Raw genomic sequence first — 22,061 nt, forward strand, 5'->3', positions numbered from 1 at the left:
TGCGGATAAAAATATCATTACATTTTGTTTCGAAAGTGACCGTTCAAGTTTGACAAAATCGCATTTGGCGTCATTTGAAAGAACAACCAACGCACGACACTTGTGATACATTAATGATTGCTTATTCATTTAAGTTTTCATGTTCTTTTCATTAGTGCAAGTAATTAGTAGTTAATAGTTATAATCCAAAAGAAAATTCAAAAAAAAAATCAAAAAAAAAATAAAAATCAATGTGCCCCATAAACTGAAGTGACGACCTTCTTTAATTCTAAGTTTTTATTTAATTTACTCTTAAAACATTCGAACGAACAATTGAAGCCATATTACGAAAATAAGTAAACATAAAATTATTAGAAAATTGAATAATAATTTCCAAACATTCCCTTATTCAAGTGTTGTATTTATTGGATCGGTCTTTAATATTTGCATGTTCTTGATAGTATTTTATCGTTTATATGATGATATATAATCAATCATATCAAATCAACTCGTACTCGAGACTTGAATAACATAACATATGAAGTTTTTTATCCATACCAAAAAATGATTTGGATTTTTGAATCAATCAATTCAAAATTCATTGTATTTATTATATGTTTCCTTATTTTTTTTTCTATAACTTAACTTGCATTTTGTTTGGATCGATATCGACGTAAACAATCCGCTTGATTTGGATTCTAACGTCAGTTTGGTATCTTAATTACTAAGAATAAAGTCGAAATAACATACTTAACCCTTAGAGACACAATAGAAACATAGAAGACATATATGACATAAAATTAGTTCTTTGTCTTAGCCCAAAAAAACAGGTGATTTCCGACAGTGTTAGCTTTTACCCGATCGACTAACTTCGTGGTACTGGTACCCAACCATATTACCAAAAATAGACACTTGGCTTCGATTTGGCTTTGGTGTTCCATTTTTCCGTCACTGATGATTTAATTATAAAAAATGTTATTATGCGCTTGAGTTCAGATTATTGGATTTGACCCAAACATTCGAAAATCCCTTGATTCATTATAAAATAGACACGTATGTACGTTCCATAAATTTTTTTTTTCGAAGCCGTTATGGTCACAAAATAAAATAAAATAATATTTGATTAATTTCTAAAAAAAATCACCAAATAAATTTAAACACCCCTTCGTTTTTATCTTATAATGTGTACTGTTAATATAGAATATGTAGCTTGTTAGACGGTTTTACATATCTTTATTCGTAAGATAAGTCAATTCTGGGCATAAAAAATAATAATTTTTTATGAGTGACACAAATAACTCATGAGACAATCTCATAAGTTTTTTTTTTTTTTTTGAATAAGAACAATATTCGTCTCAAGAAAAAAAATGAAATACATTTAATTTTCAAACTATCATGGTTATTATTTTCTTCTAATATTTTAATTTCGATTTTCAAAACTAGATTTTGCTACCCCAAAATCATCATCAACAAAAGAACACAGAATCATGGTACTGCTCGCTATATATTTATCTTTTTCATATATTTAGATTTGTGTGTGTTTTCATAGTTATTGAAAAATAAATGTAAGAAATAAATTTTCAATTCTAACCTCATTTATTGAATATTTTAATAAGATAAAAAAATATGGTAAGTAGTTAATGTATTTAATTATACAGGTAGATTGTTAAAAATATAGATAAAATAATATTAAATATAAAAATTGGATTATATATTTGAAAGAAAAAAACGAAAAAATTGTAGTCTTTGTATTTGAGAGGGAGGGAGCACAAGAGTTCTGATTAAAGAAGCCCATTTTTCATATTGCCAGAAATATCAGTACAGAAGATGCACAAGAGGGAAAGCAAATCAATCTACTCTCTCGACCTATACATCAAACATTTGATCCAGCTCGTGCTTTTGCGCCATATTCAGAGGTCAAATTCAAGATTGTCTCTTACAACAAACAATACAAATAATGTATTTTGTCAAATAAGTGAATGCTAATGTTTATACAGGAAGCAGCTATTTTAAATCGATACAATCATCCATTGACTATGTTCTTCGAGTGTAACACGTAAATACAAGAGTTTTAGAAATACGAAAGTAATGACAAAAAATTTCTTGACACAGCGGACTAGGTAAGTACTGGTTTATGATTTTTCCTTTCAGTCATTACGTCTACGCCTCCGAAAATGCTTAAGAATAAAACTATCTGCATACAGGGAATACTTTTTTCTGATCAGACCCTTCAAGCATTTCCAATAGGAGAAGTCCTCCAATTCCCCATTCTTTCGAACTATGAATAAACATCTCGAGCTTCCAAAATCAGGATGATACCCAATCTGTGAAGTAGATGGGAAAATATCTGCATTTCAATTACCTACCAACATTGAAGGACCAAAGAAATACATGCCTTAGTGTGTGAATGCGAATGAAGTAGCTTTCATCGACATACTACAGTGGAACTCTCAGATAAGAAGTATGCAACTATTTGATTGAAATGATCTCAAAAGGAAGTCTTAGTTTCATGCATTCCCTGTGTTAACTCTACTTTTCATTGAAATTGAAGGCATTCAGTAAAGTCACAAGTTACCAGTTTTTCACACGTCGATTATCTAGCTTAACAGATTTTTTTTTTTATAATTAAGACAGTACCTTTAAAATCTTACAGTTATTTAATTCTGACCGTCAAAAGAACCACTTTTCACTCTCTTTAAGCCACACGTTTAATAACAGCAGACAAAGACTAACGAAAATAAGAAGAAAAATACACTGTTGTCGATGTAGCTCCCTTTGTTTCCCCTTGTCCATACAATACATTTTTCAAAGTTTATTTGTATTAAAATGTAGTAGACATTCAGTGGCAATTATCAGTTGCACTTTTGCGAAAAAGTAACCTAAATGTATCATCATATGCTTCAGAAGTCAGAAACATGGTACACAAGACAAGTATCTCATGCATAAGATCACAAAGATCAGTTGATGATGGTTGATGCACAAGTGATCTTTCTTTTTTAAAAAAAAAAGGTTTAAGCACGGCAGAATCCCTTCAGAATAGTTCTACTTATAATTTAAATAATTGCATCCCGGAAACGCAAACGCTAGTTTCTCACAAGGAAAATGCTATGGAAATAGAAATTATAAATTTAAAACTATGAAAACTAGAACATCTATCTTCAATACTCAGTATCTGTATCAAACTATTCAAATAAACAAACTTATAACTATGCTTTGTAGGAAAAATGACATCAACTAAATTTAGAGAATTCCTCCAAATGGATATTGAAAAGAATATATCATTATCTGTTATCGTAAGTTTGCCCCTATAACAGCAAACACACAAAGATGGGAAGAGAAAGCAACCGTGATATAATCAACTCCACATCCAATCTTCTTCGCATATTCTGGATGATAAGCAAGCAACCTCTCAAGAATTGTTTTCTCGTGTTCTGGACTCAACCTATCACCACTTTCGTATCTTCAAAAAAATAAATTAATAAATAAGTTTAGTTCATAAAAATGTGAATAACCAAACTGAATGTAAAGCAAAAGCTTTACAAACTCGCGCACTCACGCCAGTTATCACAAGTGCGGTTAACAAATGGAAGTCACATATACATTTCACACACAGAAATCAAAATGAGATCCAGCTTGAAATCAAATCCATAATTCAGATTTTATATTCTTATAAACTTGAAGTGCCCAAGCATCAAGCAATTGAACAACTTCAATCTCAACCAATACGACTACCAAAATCCTCGTCTTTGAAAGACAGGAGGTGAGCATAAATCCTGAGACAATAATACAAATTATAGGCCCATAAGCATTTTTTAAATTCGCTGGTTTGATGAAATCCGCAATACAAATTTAGAATCTTTGCGTTGGACAAATGCCGAATTCGAATATGCTCAACCTAACATCCTACTAGTACAAGAATCGAGTTTGCCCTCCACAACTCTTATAAAATATGTTTCACTCTGTCCACCAACCGAGGTGGAAAATAGTATATTCGTATAAGTATTACACTCATTGCAATTATTCTACAATATCAAAAGGACGCACAAGAGCAGGACAACCTTAAAATCCCAATAGCAAGCTATTTTTTCGCCTTTTCCTAAAGAATACCGTGTGCTTGTCGTCTATAAGTGGCATACCCCGAATTTTTAGGGGTTGTTCCTTCGAGGAATACCCCAAAGAAAAAAAACTTAGAATCTCAATAGGTGTTAAAACTAATCAATCAAATTTCCTACCATTATAAATAGCAGTTCTAGCCGCCAAAAAAGACCTAAAAATAGCACCATAGCTCATTATCATACATATTTTGTTAAAAAATATATACCTATGTATAATAAATGGAAGCTCCCATAAAACAGGAGAATGAAATATCATACCTTCCAGAGTGAAGGATCATTCTGACAAAACCCACGAGTGGTACAGTATCCTCCAAAATCTTGTCTTCCCAATCCACCCACGTTTCACCATCTCCATCGGCCTTCTTGTCACTCATATCATCGGAATATTCCTTCTCCGGTTCCTCATCGGCCGCGGGCGATGCCGCACGTTTCCTGGGAGACCCATAAGTAATCGCCTCCGTACTGTTTCGACCCGCTTCGCCTCCATTCAGTTCAGTCTTCGCTGCAAAGTTCACTGGCAATCTTGTGCTGTACAATGGAAAAGATAATGACAATGTTGGCAAAACGAAGTTACGCGCTATGGGTTTCCCGTGAAAAGAACAAATTTGTGGTGACTTCGAAGAATGAATTAAAGCCATTCGATGAAATTATGGGAATAATTATAATTATTCTCCAACTATATTAATTCTTCCAATCAATCATTTTGTTCATACTCTTCAGAAATCAGAACTTCATTTAGCTGGAAGTGTAGAAGATAGAATAGGATGCTTCGTTTGGCGGGCTGGATTTTGGAAGACGGGCACGGGCCGTTTTTAAGATAATCCGACCCGGTATATAGTCTCAAAGTTGTAAACATATAATAATGTAGACGTCATAAATAATAAGAGTAATAGAGATATATGAATACAGAGAATTCATATGAAAAAAAAAATTATGTCTAATTTTTATTGAATTCAATCACCTTATTAATAGGGTAAAATTACTAAATAAAAATCTTTTTATTTTGACATATTTATCATGATCACAAATCTCTCAAATCTAAGAATATATGAATAATCATCTACAACCATAATATATTTATAACATTTCCTCTGAAATGATTATTTGTATAACAACTAAATCGTCAACATCTCCATTTGGCAGGATGGATGCTTGGTAAATTCATCGGGACTCAAATGCTACATTGTTGAAATCTTAACGATAAAACTTTGTGAAAAAAATATGAGCGAAAAAAATACAATAATAAATAATTTCTTTTAAAACTTTACAATGAAAAACTCATTGAGACAAAATCCTAATAAAGAAAAAATAGCATGATATCTCGCTACTTTATAATTGAATCATTAAAAATTTTGTTATGAAAAACCGTGTGGGAAAAATCGTCACGGCCCGAGACCGTGTTAGTCGATACCGACGTTGTTCAATGATCACATAATCGACAAACAACAAGCCTCGTATTTCAGTATAAGCCAAAACCAGTCTATTTCATAATTAACTCAAAATAATGTTGTCTTACTGCGATAAATTCCCAAAACGAAATAAAATGTGCGAAAGCGTTATATAATTTGAATCAAAACTTAGGAAGAACATAAGCGAGTAATCTTCATGTCTCGAAATCACCAACTCCAAAACATGTCATTATTCCTCGTCTACTTGATCTTCATTATTATCTGGAGAAGGTAGAGTGAATGTTTGGGGAAACACTCAGTAAGTGGGGGTCGATCGGTCATAGTTGATAATAAATGCATATATATATATATATATATATATACAAGGCCAAATCAAATATCAAAATTTCTTGACCATTTCAAATGCGAATCATAACAGTGACTTCAAAAGTATTTTTCTCAAATATGCTTGCAAATGTTATTTAGCAAATCGAATAAATAACATATGTCGATTGTATTTCAAGAAATATACATAATTTATTTTTGCACAAACGTGAACATACTTATGAAGAACAAGTATGTCGATATATATATCAAATAGTATACTTATAAATAATTATATATAGCAAAAGCCTACTTATCGAACAAAATGAGTGTGCAAACTTTATCGAATATATATATATATATATACATATATATATATATACATATATATATAAGCACACTTACAAAGAACAAGTGTGTCAAACTTTATATATACAAAAATAAAAACTCGGTTAGAATGAAAAATATATCAAAAGCTCATTTACTCTTAGTTCTAATGTACGATTCAAACTTAACCGATACTTGGGTTAAACTTGGGTCGAACACGAGCAGCACTTCGACAGTATCTCGATCATGATTTGGGCAGCAGTTGGACAATACTACAATGGCCGAATGCAGCCTCTCCTCTTTGCTTGAAATGGTCAAGACTTATGAGCGATTTGAGAGGATTTTTGGTGTGATTTTACACTGAACCAAAGCCTCTATTTATAGACCTCCAAGAGTAAGGTGAATGGTAACTCCATTCATTGTCATTTATCTCACCTTAAATGTCATTATTTATGGTCATTAACCTCCTCTTAATGGCACATGTTCATGACCATTAATCTCATAATAAAAACACATATTCATGGTCATTAATCTTCTCTTAATTATCATTATTTTGCTCTTAATATAGATAGTTTAGTGACTAATTTATTGTGGTTTAAATTAGTTATTAAAATGGTGATAAATGGTCAATAATGAGTGGAATATGATTATTCAAATTTTCAAGATTATGATTACATGGAACTCGAAAATATTGTGCCAAAATGAACTGAAATTTCCTATGATATATACAAGTCTTCTCTTTGCAAGATTTCGGGTCTTCACAAAAATCATAGACGAAGAAAAAAAGTACAACTTTGACTGCTCTCCCTATTGTAAGCATCACTTGAAAATATTAAGTTGCCACATTTCTATCTTGTGTATTGATTTGTCAAAAGTTTATGCAGATGATAACTTTGTAAGAAGATTAAACACATTATCTTCAATTGTTGGTAATATCTTTATATAAATCCATAATCTCACTATTACACTTTGTGAAGTATAAGAATGCATAAATTGTGCTTAGATATGATACTTCAATACCAAATATTTTTCTTCGTCTTTAAATATTAAATGACCAAAGAATCATCAACACATGATAAAATATAAAAGTATTTGAGTATATCTTCTTAGTACTATAGCTTATTAACATATATTTCTGATAGGAAATTTTCAATCCATAATTCTAAATATTTGACCATTTTAGTAAATTTTTTAAGGGTATTAAGCCTAATGTATCATATGTAACATGATAATTTTAAATCTTATAATTACATGATGCTTTATTGAAATTATAATTTTAGATGTCGAATCTAATTCTATTTGACATCTCAAATCTTATAATGATTATCTATATATTTCACTATAAAGTTAATTCATTCATGACAACTAAAAATATTTTCTCATAACCGACTTTGAGTTAAAAGCTTTGAGTTAAAATGTGATCATATGTCACATTTTTCAATCTTTTTTATTGACAATCACTACAATCGTAGTTCTAGATACCGAGTATTTTGTATAATAACAAACTACATATTAGGAGAAAAAATAATCATAGATAATTATATCATTTCGATCTCAAAATTTATGCGATAACACATAATTTGTTAAAATCTCATCTAATATATATGTTATTTTTCATGAATAATATTAACCAAATTGTATTCATTGAATTAATTGGTCGATCACGTTTCTAGTGTATTTTACATTTACTTACAAGTAAAATAAGATATGAGCTTAAATAAAAAAATCCCAGATTAGAAAATTCATCATGAAATTTCATATTTCATGCAATGTCTCTTGCAATTTATGATTAATATAATAGATTCACAAAAATGATAAATTATTTTATGTCTTAATTTTTTTTAGATGAATCAAATCAGAATACATGTTATAATTTTCTAAAATTTAGTTAAATATATTAATTCACCATAAAAACTCGAGGAATGTTAGAGCAGTGATATGATCGATTGATGGATAATCATTGAGATACAATTGCTTGGTTCTTGAAATATTGACCATCGATGAATTAAATCAACTTTGATTTCAAAACAAGTGGAAGACATTCAAAATAATCATTCATGGAAACCGAATAAATATTTTGGTGAAATATTTAAAAGATATACAAGTTGAATGTGTAAAAACGTTTTTGGTATAACCGTTTTATCAAACACTTAATATGTAATATTTTGGTATTTGAAGAACACATAAAAATGCTTCAGCAATTTATATTAAAAATAGTATTAAGTAAATAAATTCAATAAACAAATATACACGAAAATTTTTATGGATGTTTGTAGATTAACAACTCTTACATCACCCCTTGTTCTCCTAAGGAAGTATGCAATAGAAAAATTTGATTTACACAGCTCCTTGTAAAAACATATTCCGATGCAACTAACGAGAGCTCTTCCTCCCCGAAGGACTATTGATCACCAAATTGAGTTGGTTCCAGGTGCACTTAAGACTTATTCATTGTCTAATCGAAACTCGTAACACACTCTCGATTGTAGGTCGTAACCTCACAATCTGTATAATGTTTAATGTATCTTATGTCAAAACTATAAATCCAATTTTTGATGTCTTTATGTGAAGACTCACTTATCCAAACTTGAAGCTCAACTCTCATGTATATTTGTGAGTGATTGTGTGTGAGAATTTAATTATTTACTATGTATTCATATATCAAATGTATCCTCACACTTGTTCTTACTCTCATTCTAGCTTATTTCTTCATGTAAGATGCTCATACTTTGAATCCCCTCTAAAAGCTTATATTTGATATTCAAGATGTTGTATTTATAGCCTTCAACAATGATATGAACAGTTGAAAAAAGAATATGACTGTTAGAAAATTTTTGTACTGTTTTTGATATTGAAACGGTCATTTCCGTCTTGCTGGCTATTTTTCCCGAGCCTAATTGATTTAGAGGTCTGCAGTCAGTTGGATTCGTCAGCTAAACCGATCATTCAGTTTGGCTCGTTAGCTAGACTGAACCAAACTGAACCAAACTGGTGAGATATACAGAGGTATGATGAAATCTGCAAGGCATATTTCAGTATGTGCAGAACTAGTATCTTTATCGTCATTTATTATCTTAAAATTTGATTCAAACTTTGAATTGTGTAGATAATTTTTAGATAATCATCTTAGCTTTGTAACATATACTGCATCATTCCATTTGGATAATCGAGCTGATCAGATTGACCAAAATATTACAACTGCTTATGCTCAACTGATTGTTGTTCTTGTTGCAATCAGTTTGGTGTTGCAACCACCAATTTGCCTATAAAACATTCGATTTAGCCCAACAGACCTGAATACGACTTATCCCAAATTGAGTTTTCTATAATAGTTTTTGTAATGCCAGAAGTAAATATCACAATTTGTTGATTTAGTAATGTGAGATTAGTAAATAATTAATAATTTTTAAAGAATGAAATATGACATATTTTGGTCATTTGAAGTTCAAATTATTTGAAATTTAGATATATCGTAGAAAACTCAAAGATATAGAAGTTTCATGTTTTGAGTTTTATAAAATTTGATCGTTTAACTGATCCAAAAGGATATACCATTGCTAAAATGTTAAATATATTATATTATATTATTAATAATATAATATAATATTTAAAAGTGGAAATTTAAAGTTAGTCGGTGGAATTGAAATTTAAATTCAATTCAAAGAGTTTTCAGAAGGTGACGGTAGAATGGAGAGTGGAGAAAAATAAGGGTTTCTGATATTTCTTTTCGATCGTGTGACTTATCGGTTTCTCCAATCGATGAATCGATTTTAATTCTGGAATCGTTGATATGAGGTCTTCGATTTGATGTATAAATTTTGTAGTTTTGATGATATTTGAAATTCGTCGATTTTTGGAATAAATCTGATAAATTATTAAATTATCCATAAATTGAAAATTGTTGAGTAGTGTATGATTTTAACTAAGAATAGAAGATTATAGTGGTGTTATTTTGAATTATTCCCAATTTATTATAATTAAGGATTTTAATTGTTAAGTTGAAATTGGTGAGCTGTTTTTCAGTTGTTATTAATTCTGATTATATATTCGGAGTCTAAGAAGTATATACTACATGTTAGTATAAAATTTTCGTAGTTTAACGGATGTTGTAAAATAGCCCATTATTTGAAGTTAATTTATTAGGGTGTATTTGATGTTAGTATTGTGAATTAAATACATCGAAATATTAATTGTTGAACGATAAGAATGTATAATCGTATATTTTGTTGAATTAATTGTGTTGAACTATTTGATGTTATATATTGAGGATGTTATGACTGTGTTGATACGGCGACAATGATCTGATAGTTGTTGTTGAATTATTTAGATACGTCACAAGCCTCAGGATCAAAGAAATATCTAGATTTTATATATATAATCGATTATCAGGTACGTGTTGATGTACGATCATATGTTGTTATTGTTTAGTATTGATAAATACTATTGTGTTGAACGATAGTAAATATTTGGAATTGGGTGATTTGATATTATATTTGTTGTTGTTATTATTGTTGATGATGTTGGATGTCGTTGTTGGGAGACGTATCGTTGATGTTGTTCGTTCGACGATATTGCTGTCGTCGGAGTAGGGGTGCGACGTATCGTTGATGTTGTTGTTCGTTCGACGATATTGCTGTCGCCGGAGTAGGGGTGCGACGTATCGTCGATGTTATTGTTGCAGTGTGATGTTGTTGAGGTTATTGATAGCTGGTTGTCCAGAAACATCAAAGGGGGTATTTCTGTTATCATTTCAGTTATATTTTATGTTGTTGTTAATGTAACTGTTATGTATTTCGATTATATGACTCGTGTATACTCACCCTTTGGGGGCTGTTTCTGTTGGACAAGTTACAAGACTATTGCCGAGATATGATAGATGTGAAGGACTAGGTGTGTCTAGTCAAAGAAGTCATATAGTTGATAGTGGATAGAGACAATATAATTCATCGTTGTGTTTGAGTTATATGTGTGTAATTATTATCTGTTTCTACTTCACTGATGTAGATAGTGTGATAATTGCACTATTTTGTCTTATATGCATATCTTATTACGTCGTTGAAAAGAAAATTTGAATGCATATGACGTCATATGTTGTATGATTACGTGACGAGGTTTGGGGCGCCACAGATTTGGTGGCTAGTCATTTACATCGCTGAGCTGTGAGATATCATCAAAACATAAAAAATTCAAAATCAAGATTGTGATAATTTCTAAACCCAACAAGCAATAAACAAAAAGCTAAAAATATACCAAAATAAATTAGTTTAATAATTAAATAAATAAATAACTCAAAGTCATAAATCAACCTACAGCCATCATCATGCGTAAGTTACCTTCATTCTCGTTTCCCATTATAAATTATGGTACCACTTCATTTTGTTTAATTTTTATTTTCTTTTTCAGTTGATGATGTTCTGGACTCACTGTCACACATTTATAATTTTTATTTAATAGCATATGCAGTTCTTCATTGAACATAAAATCACTATTCATAAGAAATAGAGACAAATAATAAATCATGTTTCTTCAAAGCATTGAAATTAAATCAATAACCTCTGATAAATCTTATATCTTTAATAATCTTCCTCAAGAATATTATCAATTTAGATCTTATATCAAAATTATTTTAAGAAATTGTAATGAATTTCTCTACTTGTCAGATCCTCAAAAACTCATATAACAAAAAATACATTAAATCCATTATTTTTCAAGAATATGGTTAAATCTTGGATCTTATATTGATATTATTTATTAATATTAACAAATCTTGTATCCTTTTATCAATTTTTTTAATTAATATTGATACACTATGACTTTAGAACTGTGTCTTTCAAATATTTATATACATATACAACGTGATCTGAGTAGGTCTCTTGTGAGACGGTCTTACGAATCTTTATATGTGAAACGGGTCAATCCTATCGATATTCACAATAAAAAGTAATACTCTTAGCATAAAAAGTAAAACTTTTTCATGGATGACCCAAATAAGAGATTTGTCTCACAAAATACGACCCGTAAGACCGTCTCACACAAGTTTTTGCCTAAAATTATTAGCTATTAATTAAATAACGGGAGTGGATTATAGAAATTAATTTGGTATTATTGTGTTAGGCCGGAGTAATTAAATATTCACTTGAATATACTACTTGATAAAATAACTATATATATTTCTTTTAAAACAAGTGTGTGCCCCAATATACCATTTATTCATTGCGCTGCACCTAACCACAGTGCTCGCTTGGCCTCAAAATTACTTAACTTTGATTAACATCTAACCAAATACCAGTCAGGTCAACGGAAAAAATATAGCCAAATCGAAAGTCCAACCATCTTTGCTAAGAAATGTAAAACAAAAATAAAACGTAAGAACTCGAAAATATGATTTTATTATTATCCATGGTTTATAAGCTTTTTGTTCTTGAACTAAAAGTTTAGACTCTGCCCACCCAACTGTAGCCTACTTCAGCTATGCTGCCTCCGAAAATGGTGGTTCTTGATTGTTTAAGATCAATGAATTTCCTGAATAAAACTGCGTACCATTTTTGAAATAAGTTGACGAAGTCGCGACATCATTCAAAAGTCAACCCTGGTGTTCATTTTCTCAGCCTCATCAGGAAATTCAAGTGATATTGATCTGAAGTATTGGCAAAGCAACAAACAACATGGTTTCTGTGTTGGTTTTCTTCTCTAGTTTGTCTGGTTTTTTTCATCCTCTGTCAGTAGTGATCATACATCATCATGTGTTCCATTGAAGGGGAGTCTCGGGGTTGTGATTGATCGGAACTCCAGAGTCGGGAGAGAGCAGAAGACGGCCATTGAAATGGCTGTAAATGACCTCCGCTATTGCTCATATCACTTTGCTTTGCATTTCAGAGATTCGCGTGGGCAGGGTCGATCTTAACAATATTTGGGCCTGAGTCTAACTTTTAAAAACAGACATCTGAATCATAATGTGTGTTCATATTATGATTGAGGAATTAATCGATAATAAGCTAAGCAAGTTCCATTTAATAAATACTTAGTTTTGGGCTATCTAGTAACTAGTATTATATATAATAAATTTTTTTTACATTTTTGGGCCCCAAAAGAGAGATTAGCCTGAGTCATTGGACTCATTTGCCTCTTAATAAGCACGGCCCTGCGCGTGGGAACTCTGCAGCTTCCGCGGGTACTGATAAACTTCGATCATTATTCATTAATAATGTTGACATAAACCAACTTTAACGTACGTGATTATATGGATAATCGGTTGGATACCATCTGTTGTATGTCTTTAATATTTTGTGAAATTTAAAAAGTCATATTTATTTATTATTATCTGTTATTTTTAGATAATTTGTGTTGTTTTTCTTATTCATTATTATCAATATTTATACAGGCTAGAAAGCCGAAAAATCCTATCAAATATATGCCACCCATATATCTAGCCTAAATATCCGTAACACCCCCCCTCAAGTTGGAACATGCAAGTCCAGAATGCCCAACTTGTCGAGAAGAAGTTCAAACTGAGTTTTTCCCAAAGCTTTGGTAAATATGTTCGCCAGTTGAACATATGTCGGGACATAAGACGGAGCAATAAGACCTTCTTGGATGGCATCACGCACGAAATGGCAGTCAACTTCAATATGTTTCGTGCGTTCATGAAAGACCAGATTATGCGCTATATGCAAAGCAGACTGGCTATCACAGAAAAGAGGAATCGTCTTTGGATGATGAACACCCAAACTCAGAAGTAAGCCTTTCAACCATTTGAGTTCACAAGTAAGAGAGGCCATAGAACGATACTCTGCCTCGGCTGACGAGCGAGCGACAGTATGCTGCTTTTTAGTTTTCCAGGAAATTGGCGAATGCCCCAAAAACACAAACCAACCAGTAAGAGAACGCCGAGTAAGAGCACATGCGGCCCAATCTGAGTCACACCAGCCAATCAAAGATAGCTCACTGTCTGAGCGGAGAAGAATACCTTGACCCGGAGATTTCTTTAAGTAACGAACCACCCGTAGTGCAGCATCCCAATGTGCCTGTTTCGGTTCCTGCATGAATTGCGACAGCACATGAACCGAATAATCCAAGTCAGGTCGGGTAACAGACATATAGATAAGACGACCAAGCAACCGACGATAGGGCTCTGGATCGGAGAGGCATGGCCTCGTGATGCACGTCAATTGATGATTCTGTTCAAGCGGAAATGAAGCCAGCTTTGAACCCAACAATCCTACCTCAGAAATAATATCAAGGGCGTATTTGCGTTGACATAAAAACAACCCAGACGAACTCCTAGCCACCTCAATGCCAAGAAAATATTTAAGCACACCAAGATCCTTCATATAAAAGCATTTGCTCAAATATGGTTTAAAGCTCGTAAACGCAGCGGAATCATTGCCAGAGATCACCAAATCATCAACATACACAAGGACATTGAGTTGGACGAGATCTTTAGTGTAAGTAAAGAGGGAGTAATCGGAGTAGGATTGAAGAAAGTCATACCCTTTTAAAGCTGTCACGAGTTTAGCAAACCAACATCGAGGTGCCTGTCGCAGACCATACAGTGTCTTGCACAAACGACAGACCAAGTTGGAGTCAGTAGATTGAAAACCTGGTGGAAGTTTCATATACACCTCTTCGTGTAGATCGCCGCGAAGAAATGCATTATGAACATCCATTTGATGCAACTCCCAATTCTTCGATGCTGCGACTGCCAGGAAAGTTCTGACTGTCACCATTTTTGCCACTGGAGCAAAGGTCTCGTTATAGTCTATTCCCTCGACTTGATGATTACCAAAGACAACTAATCTGGCCTTTAATCTTTCAATGCTGCCATCAGAGTGATATTTGATTCTGTACACCCATTTACTGCCCAGAGCTTTCTTTCCAGGAGGTAATGGTTCCATAGTCCAAGTTCCATTATCCTCTAAAGCACGAATTTCTTGTTGCATAGCATTACACCAGTCGATGTCCTTAACAGCTTCCTTAAAAGACCGTGGCTCAATCCCTGCAGTTACAGTTGCAAGAAAATTCTGGTGTTTCATAGTAAATTTGTCACAACCAACATAATCGGCTATAGGAAACGGCGTACCTGAGGGAGTTTGAGATGGCTGAGTAGGATGGGAAAGGGATGGACATTTGGTGATAACAGTGTTCGTGACGAAGTCGCATAAGATGACCGATGGGAGTTTATCCCGAAAGCCACGACCCAGTCGTTCCTCTCCCGGGCCGGCGGGAGATGTATCCAGAGAGGAAGGCTCCACTATTGGCGTTCCACTAAGGGTACCCTCGTGCATCGTCCCATGTTCGTCCATATCAATAATAAACTCGTCAGTGGAAGGGACTGGACCGTCAACAGGGGCGAGATTTGTGCCTTTGTCAATCAAAAATGGAAATACCTTTTCGAAGAACTTGACGTCTCTAGATACGAAGAATTCCTTTTTCTCAAGGTCAAATAAACTCCAACCCTTTTTACCAAACGGATATCCCACAAAAACACATTTACGGCTTTGAGTAGTGAATTTGTCACCCTTAGCTCGTTGATTATGTGCAAAATCTAAACATCCAATTATGCGAAGTTCGCTGAAAGAAGGAGCACAACCAAAGAGAATTTCATAAGGAGTTTTGTTGAGAAGAACGCTAGAAGGAGTCCGATTTATTAAGTGTGCAGCAGCCAAAATACATTCGCCCCAAAAGGAAATAGGCAAGCCTCCTTGAAAGCGTAATGCACGAGAAACATTCAAAATGTGTTTATGTTTTCTTTCCACCCTGCCATTTTGTTGAGGGGTACCCACACAGGAGGTTTGAAATAATATTTCATTTGCCACAAAGTATTCTTTCATGCAGACAAACTCTGTGCCATTGTCACTCCGTACAATTTTCAACTTTTGAGAGAATTGACGATCAATCATCGCAATAAAAGACATAAACATCTTAAATACCTCTCGTTTATCAATTAATAAATAAACCCATATGGCACGAGAATAATCATCCACTAAAATCAAAAAATAACGGGCACCACAAGAGGATATTTCATCATATGGACCCCATAAGTCACAATGTATTAACTCAAAAATCCGAGTTGACTTAGTTTCACTTGATGAAAAACTATTTCTAGAATGTTTGGCACGATGACAGACGTCACAGCCGGTATCTAAATTGCCCCTAGATTCATGTAAAAAAGGAAGCAACTTCACTACTTTCTCGGAAGGATGACCCAAACGATGATGCCATAGCTCCAAGGTCTTCGAACCAGCATCCACAGCCGCAACCGTTTGCACATTTAATCCTTGCCGTAGGTAGTAAAGTCCATCCCTTTTCTCACCCGTGCCAATCATCTCCCTCGAACGCTGGTCCTGTATGGCACATGAGTTAGAATCGAACTGAACACAACAATCTAAATCATCAATCAGTTGTGAGACCGAAATTAAATTGCATTGTAAATTAGGAACATAAAGGACATTTTGGAGCAGTATGGTGTCCGTTAGTTGCACGGCACCCTCTTCAGTGGCAGCCAGTGTCTGACCATCTGGAAAACGCACGAGACATGAAGAAACTGCTTTAATATTCAATAAACATGATTCGTTACCGGTAACGTGATGAGAGCAGCCGGTATCAATTATCCAATCAGCCATACCCAACTTACCCTGCAATCTGTTAGAAGAAGGAGAAGGAAAACCAAACGCGGCCGAGAATGCCGCCCATTGTTCGGCAGAGAAACTTGGAAAGGGTTGTGTAGCAGGGGCGTGGCTCAAGGTGGCAGGAGATGTACTGTGAGGAATTGCGGGTGTAGCAGCATTAGCACGAACGCCATTACGACCATGACCTGTCGAATTTCTTGTTGAAGAAGCTGACGGTTTCCCTTTCAAAGTTCCTTTTCCCTCAAGGGTAAAACCATATTTTTCCAAGTACCAATCTGGAGTGCCATGTATGTCGAAGCAGGTTGTAATATCATGACCCGATTTGTGGCATTGAGAACAAGTCAAGGCTGCCTTCGTCGTTTTATCGATGCGTGGTTTGGATCGAGGCTCCATTCTCACAGCAAAACCAACTGCATCGGGTTTCTCTTCGGTGATGTGTGTGATCCCCCGAACCCGCTCATCTTGAGCGATTTGTTGGAATGCCCGATTCAACGTAGGAAGAGGATCCTGTGACAAGAGAGTCGATCGCAATTGTGCATAATAATCAGAACACAGGCCAAGAAGAAATTGATGCAACCTGTCATCATCACGTCGTTGGCTGTGTTGCTTACCGACCTGACACGTACATTTACCATACTTGCAAGAAATCAAAGGCTCATGCTTATCAAGTTTATCCCATAAAACGTTCAATTTACTGAAGTAAACAGCAACATGCATAACTTTTGTTTGCTCACAACGATTAATATCGCCCTTAAGTTGGTGAATACGTGGACCATTCACAACCGAGAATCTTTCATGTAAATCATCCCATAAGCGTTTTGCATTATCGTAATTCGAGAGCATAGAACGTACCTCGGGGTCAATCGTATTCATGAGCCATGAGACAAGCATGCACTGAATCGTTACCCAATCATCATTCGTACAGGGAGGAACAATATCTGTGATTGTGCCGTTAAGAAAGCCGAATTTGCGCCGAGAGGAAAGAGCAACGCAAATAGCATGAGACCAATCATCAAAGTTATCGAGTTTCAGACGGATGAGAGTAATGAAATCGCCAGGGCGATCTTGTGGCCCTAAGTAAAATGGCGAGCTGGAATCGATTTTTGCAGGCGGCGGTGGAGGGGTGGCGGCAGCCATAGTGCCGAAAGAATTTGGATTTAATTTGGCTCTGATACCATGTTATTTTTAGATAATTTGTGTTGTTTTTCTTATTCATTATTATCAATATTTATACAGGCTAGAAAGCCGAAAAATCCTATCAAATATATGTCACCCATATATCTAGCCTAAATATCCGTAACATTATCCCAAAAATAAATTTGCTTTTTAGTTTTTATGAACTGAATGGTTCCATTTCCAAATGCTTATATATATTGTTATCCAAAATCCAGCCATTGAGATTATAAGCCACAAGCATGTTGATGCCATCCTTGGAACACTAACACAGCAAGAAGCAACATTTGTTTCACAGTTCCATAAACATACTGGCAGCAGCATACCCATCATTTCCATATCTCTTACATCTTCTGTTTCAGAACAAGCCCCATCAAATAGTACTTCATCCTTCATCCAGATTAGTGCCTACATCAACTATAAAATGCAAAGCATTGCCGCAATCGTCGGCTATTTCGGGTGGCGAAAGGTGATAACGATAAACGAAGAAGGAAACCGTTTCTCTGCAGATTACAGGCCCACAACTCTCCTCTCAGATGCATTGCAGGCTGTTGATTCATCCATCGATTACCATTTAGCTTTCCCTTCTGTTTCTTCTCTATTAGACCCCAGACCATTGATGGAAAATGAGCTGCTGAAGCTAAAAAACATGGATGTTAAGGTTTTTGTCGTCATGCAGGCTTCTGTCGAGTTCGCCAGGATTATGTTTGAGAAGACAAATCTGTTGGGAACGATGGAAACGCAGTATGTGTGGATTGTATCAGATGAGATTGGAAACGTTCTTGATTCTCTTGATTTATATGCCTTAAAGAATATGCAAGGTGTGATTGGATTAAAGACATATTTTGTTGATACCAATGAACATTTTATAGAATTTCATAAGAGGTTTAGGATAAAATACAGTAAAGAATATCCAGAAGAAGAAAACTCGAACCCGATTTTATATGCTCTTCGTGCTTATGATGCAGTTCAAGTCATCGCCAATGCTGTGCTAAAATCAGAAGGAAAGATTAATCATTCCGCAGAGTTGGAGAATCAGATTCTTTCAAGTGATTTTGAAGGGTTCAGTGGAAGGATAAGTTTCGAGAACGGCTTACTTAGGCGAAAGCCGATTTTTCAGATTATTAATGTGATTGGAAGGAGCTATAAAGATGCAGCATTTTGGTCGCCTGGATATGGTTTCGTGGCAATGTAACCGAACTCGGTGGGAAAGAGATGAGATTAGGCGATGGAGTAGCGACACGATTGCGTTCAATTTACTGGCCAGGCGGTGAACTTGTTGTTCCAAAGGGATGGACTATGGGCAGCAAAGAAAGACCGTTGAGAATAGGAATTCCAGCTAAGGGTGCATTCCCCCAATTTTTTAAGGTTTTGTATGATCCGCACATAAACAGAACGGTGATCAGTGGATTTTCTATCGAAGTTTTTGAGGCCGCGACACAGCACTTGCCTTATCATCTCTACTTCGAATATTTTCCCTTTAATGGAACTTACGACGAAATGTTGGCAGCAGTTCACAACAAGGTACCACCTCGATCTCTAAAGCATTTGTTGCGATGTTGCTCCTTTAAAGAATCGCTAATGGTTCATGAACTGAATAACAGAACTTAGATGCACCAATTGGTGACACGGAAATAATGGCCGATCGATACATATATGCTGTATTTACACAGCCCTACATTGATTCTGGACTACAGATGGTGGTCACAGCAGAACCGAGCATAAAAGAGTCCGAATTCATCGCGTTTAAAGCCTTCACCAAGAAGATGTGGATCCAATACGGAGTCATGAGTCTCCTAACAGGAGCCATCGTCTGGCTGAGTGAATATGCTGCAGGCAACACCGAATTCCCTAGAAGACATTTTCTTCAACTGATCAGCTCCATCCTATGGTTTTCAGTCAGCATCATGTCCTTTTCGTATAGTAAGACAATTCGGCCTACTACATTACACAGATCCCAAACTAATTCTCCCCGCTGAAAAAAGAGCTTTGATTTTTCAGGAGAAAGGATAGAAAACGGTGCTTCCAGGCTCGTCCTGGCAGCCTGGACTGTTCTTGTAGTTGTCGTGGCAGCGAGTTTTACTGCTGTATTAAGTACATTGATGACAGTTCCAAGAATCCAGCCATCAATCCTGGATGTCGACTATCTTCTCAAGACAAATGCACCAGTCGGCTGTAATGATAACTCATTCATAGACCGATATCTGATTGATGCCCTCGACTTCAAACCTGAAAATATTCGTAAAATCGACTCCATTGATGAGTATCCCAGAGCTTTCAATCAGGGCGACATTAAAGCAGCTTTCTTTGTCGCCCCACACGCCAAAGTATTCCTCGCTAAGTATTGCCAAGGCTACACCACTTCGGACCGTAGTTTCAAACTAGGTGGCTTCGGCTTTGTAAGATCAAGAGTCGAAAGCAAATTCAATTCATTTTCTTGGAATTCTTACCATCTTTAGTCCATTTCTAAAACATCTTCACTTGTCGTGTTCTTTTTCTTCTCATCTCAGGTATTCCAGAAGGGTTCACCACTGGCAACTGATTTCTCAGAGGCAATTCTGAAAGTGACACAGAGTGGACATGTGAGTAAAATCGAAAACAAACTTCTTTCAAATTTTCCGAAATGTGCCAAGAATGCAGACATTATATGTCACGCCCCGGGACGGGGGTTGGTTGACACCGGCGTTGGTAAAACCAGATCTAACAGTGTCTTAACAGGTACAACGGAATTAACATAAACATAAACTGAGAACAATAATCTTCTTCACCAGCCCCAGAACTGGATCTGCTCTTCTTCTTCTAATATTTCTTCCTCGTTCTTATCTGAGATGTGTTTGGTGGGTGAGTGATATGAATGTCACTCAGTAAGCAGGGACGGGAATAACTCCCAGTTTTCGAAATCGTTTTCAACAGAAACAGTAATACAATAATATACAGAAAACTCGTATTTTCATAACAGAAATCAGAATTCAGAATTTACAGGTTTCAGAACAGAAATCAGAATTAGTAAGCACTGAGCACGTTAGTGAATTTCATGGCTAAACTGATATCAGTCCCCTATATGTTCTCTCCTTTAAGGGTGAGACCAGAATCAGAATCAGAATTCAGAAATGTTCAGAATATATATTCCTACCATTAGTTCACTAGGGAGTTTCAGTGCTTCAAAATCATATATCAGAAATCAAACATACAGAAACTGAACTTTAAAACAGAATTATCAAACGGATTTCAAGATATTTATATATAAGCCCACTTATAGTAATTTGCTAAATATTTCGGTTGAAGTCTGGAAATCTGTTTGCCTCGCTACTGGATTTTACAGCTTCGAAAAATGCACTCTCTTAGCTCTAATTTCAAGTGATAACTCAAGATTTTGGTAACATCAATTCAGAGATTGAGGGTGCTATTTATAGGCCACAATCTGACTGTTAGCCTTCCAATTAATGACCATAATCTGCCATTAACAGCCTTTATTCCATGTTAAATGCTTCAGTTACAAGTCCTGAGCAGAACCAGTAGCTATCTGCTAGAATCTCTCTACTGAACTCTTTTGCTGCTGGATTCTGTCTGCTGGATTTTGTCTGCTGGAAAAATACATATTCTGAAATCTAAGTTGTTGTTGGAATTGTTAGCTTCTGCTGAAATTTGCTAGCAGCTGCTACTGCTGGAATTTCAGGTTCTCACATTATAACTTTAGGCGAGGGGCCATTCGCTATTCTGTTCCTGGTTTTATAATGCTGCTTTGGGGTGGCACTCTTCACGGCCATTGCTAGTCTTGTGAAAATGCATTGGAATAACATTAGAGGAGCAATGGTTGCGAACAGAATTTACAGTTGGGCTGCAGCATCGATTCTCAGAGGGAAGATTGTTGGAGTGAGGGAGATCCAATTGACTGCCAACCATAACATTTGAGTCCGGAACGGTCAACTGAGATAAATTTCGTGCATAAAGTGTCAACAATCTTCCATTTCTAAATGACACTCGTTTGTGTTTGGCTTTAATTTTACTATAATTCTAAGAAAATAGTTATCTTATCATTTATCATTTTATCTCACGAGTTCAACGATATATAAATTATAAAGATGATGTAATTACATATTATTTGCAAAATTCATATATAATTTTTT

The 22,061-nt window shown here is 34.9% G+C and overlaps 1 protein-coding gene, 1 non-coding gene and 1 pseudogene across 2 annotated transcripts; 2 read left to right on the top strand and 1 right to left on the bottom strand.

Moving 5' to 3' along the window:
- Window positions 1-1,888: 1,888 nt before the first annotated feature.
- LOC142551531 (protein DCL, chloroplastic-like) lies at window positions 1,889-4,902 on the bottom strand. Its single transcript, XM_075660814.1, has 3 exons — window positions 4,353-4,902; window positions 3,325-3,439; window positions 1,889-2,303 (listed from the first exon to the last, which is right to left on the bottom strand). Exons 1-3 carry the CDS (start codon window positions 4,730-4,732, stop codon window positions 2,127-2,129), a joined length of 672 nt encoding a protein of 223 aa, XP_075516929.1. The 5' UTR covers window positions 4,733-4,902; the 3' UTR covers window positions 1,889-2,126.
- On the top strand, window positions 4,018-4,151 carry LOC142552413 (U5 spliceosomal RNA). Its single transcript, XR_012821746.1, has one exon. It is a non-coding gene; the product is annotated as a U5 spliceosomal RNA (small nuclear RNA).
- An 8,054-nt stretch (window positions 4,903-12,956) lies between the features above and the next one.
- Window positions 12,957-20,672, top strand: LOC142550727 (glutamate receptor 2.7-like; annotated as a pseudogene).
- The last annotated feature ends 1,389 nt before the right edge of the window (window positions 20,673-22,061 follow it).

This window comes from Primulina tabacum, chromosome 7, assembly GCF_025594145.1.
Source record: "Primulina tabacum isolate GXHZ01 chromosome 7, ASM2559414v2, whole genome shotgun sequence".
Taxonomy (NCBI): Eukaryota; Viridiplantae; Streptophyta; class Magnoliopsida; order Lamiales; family Gesneriaceae; genus Primulina; species Primulina tabacum.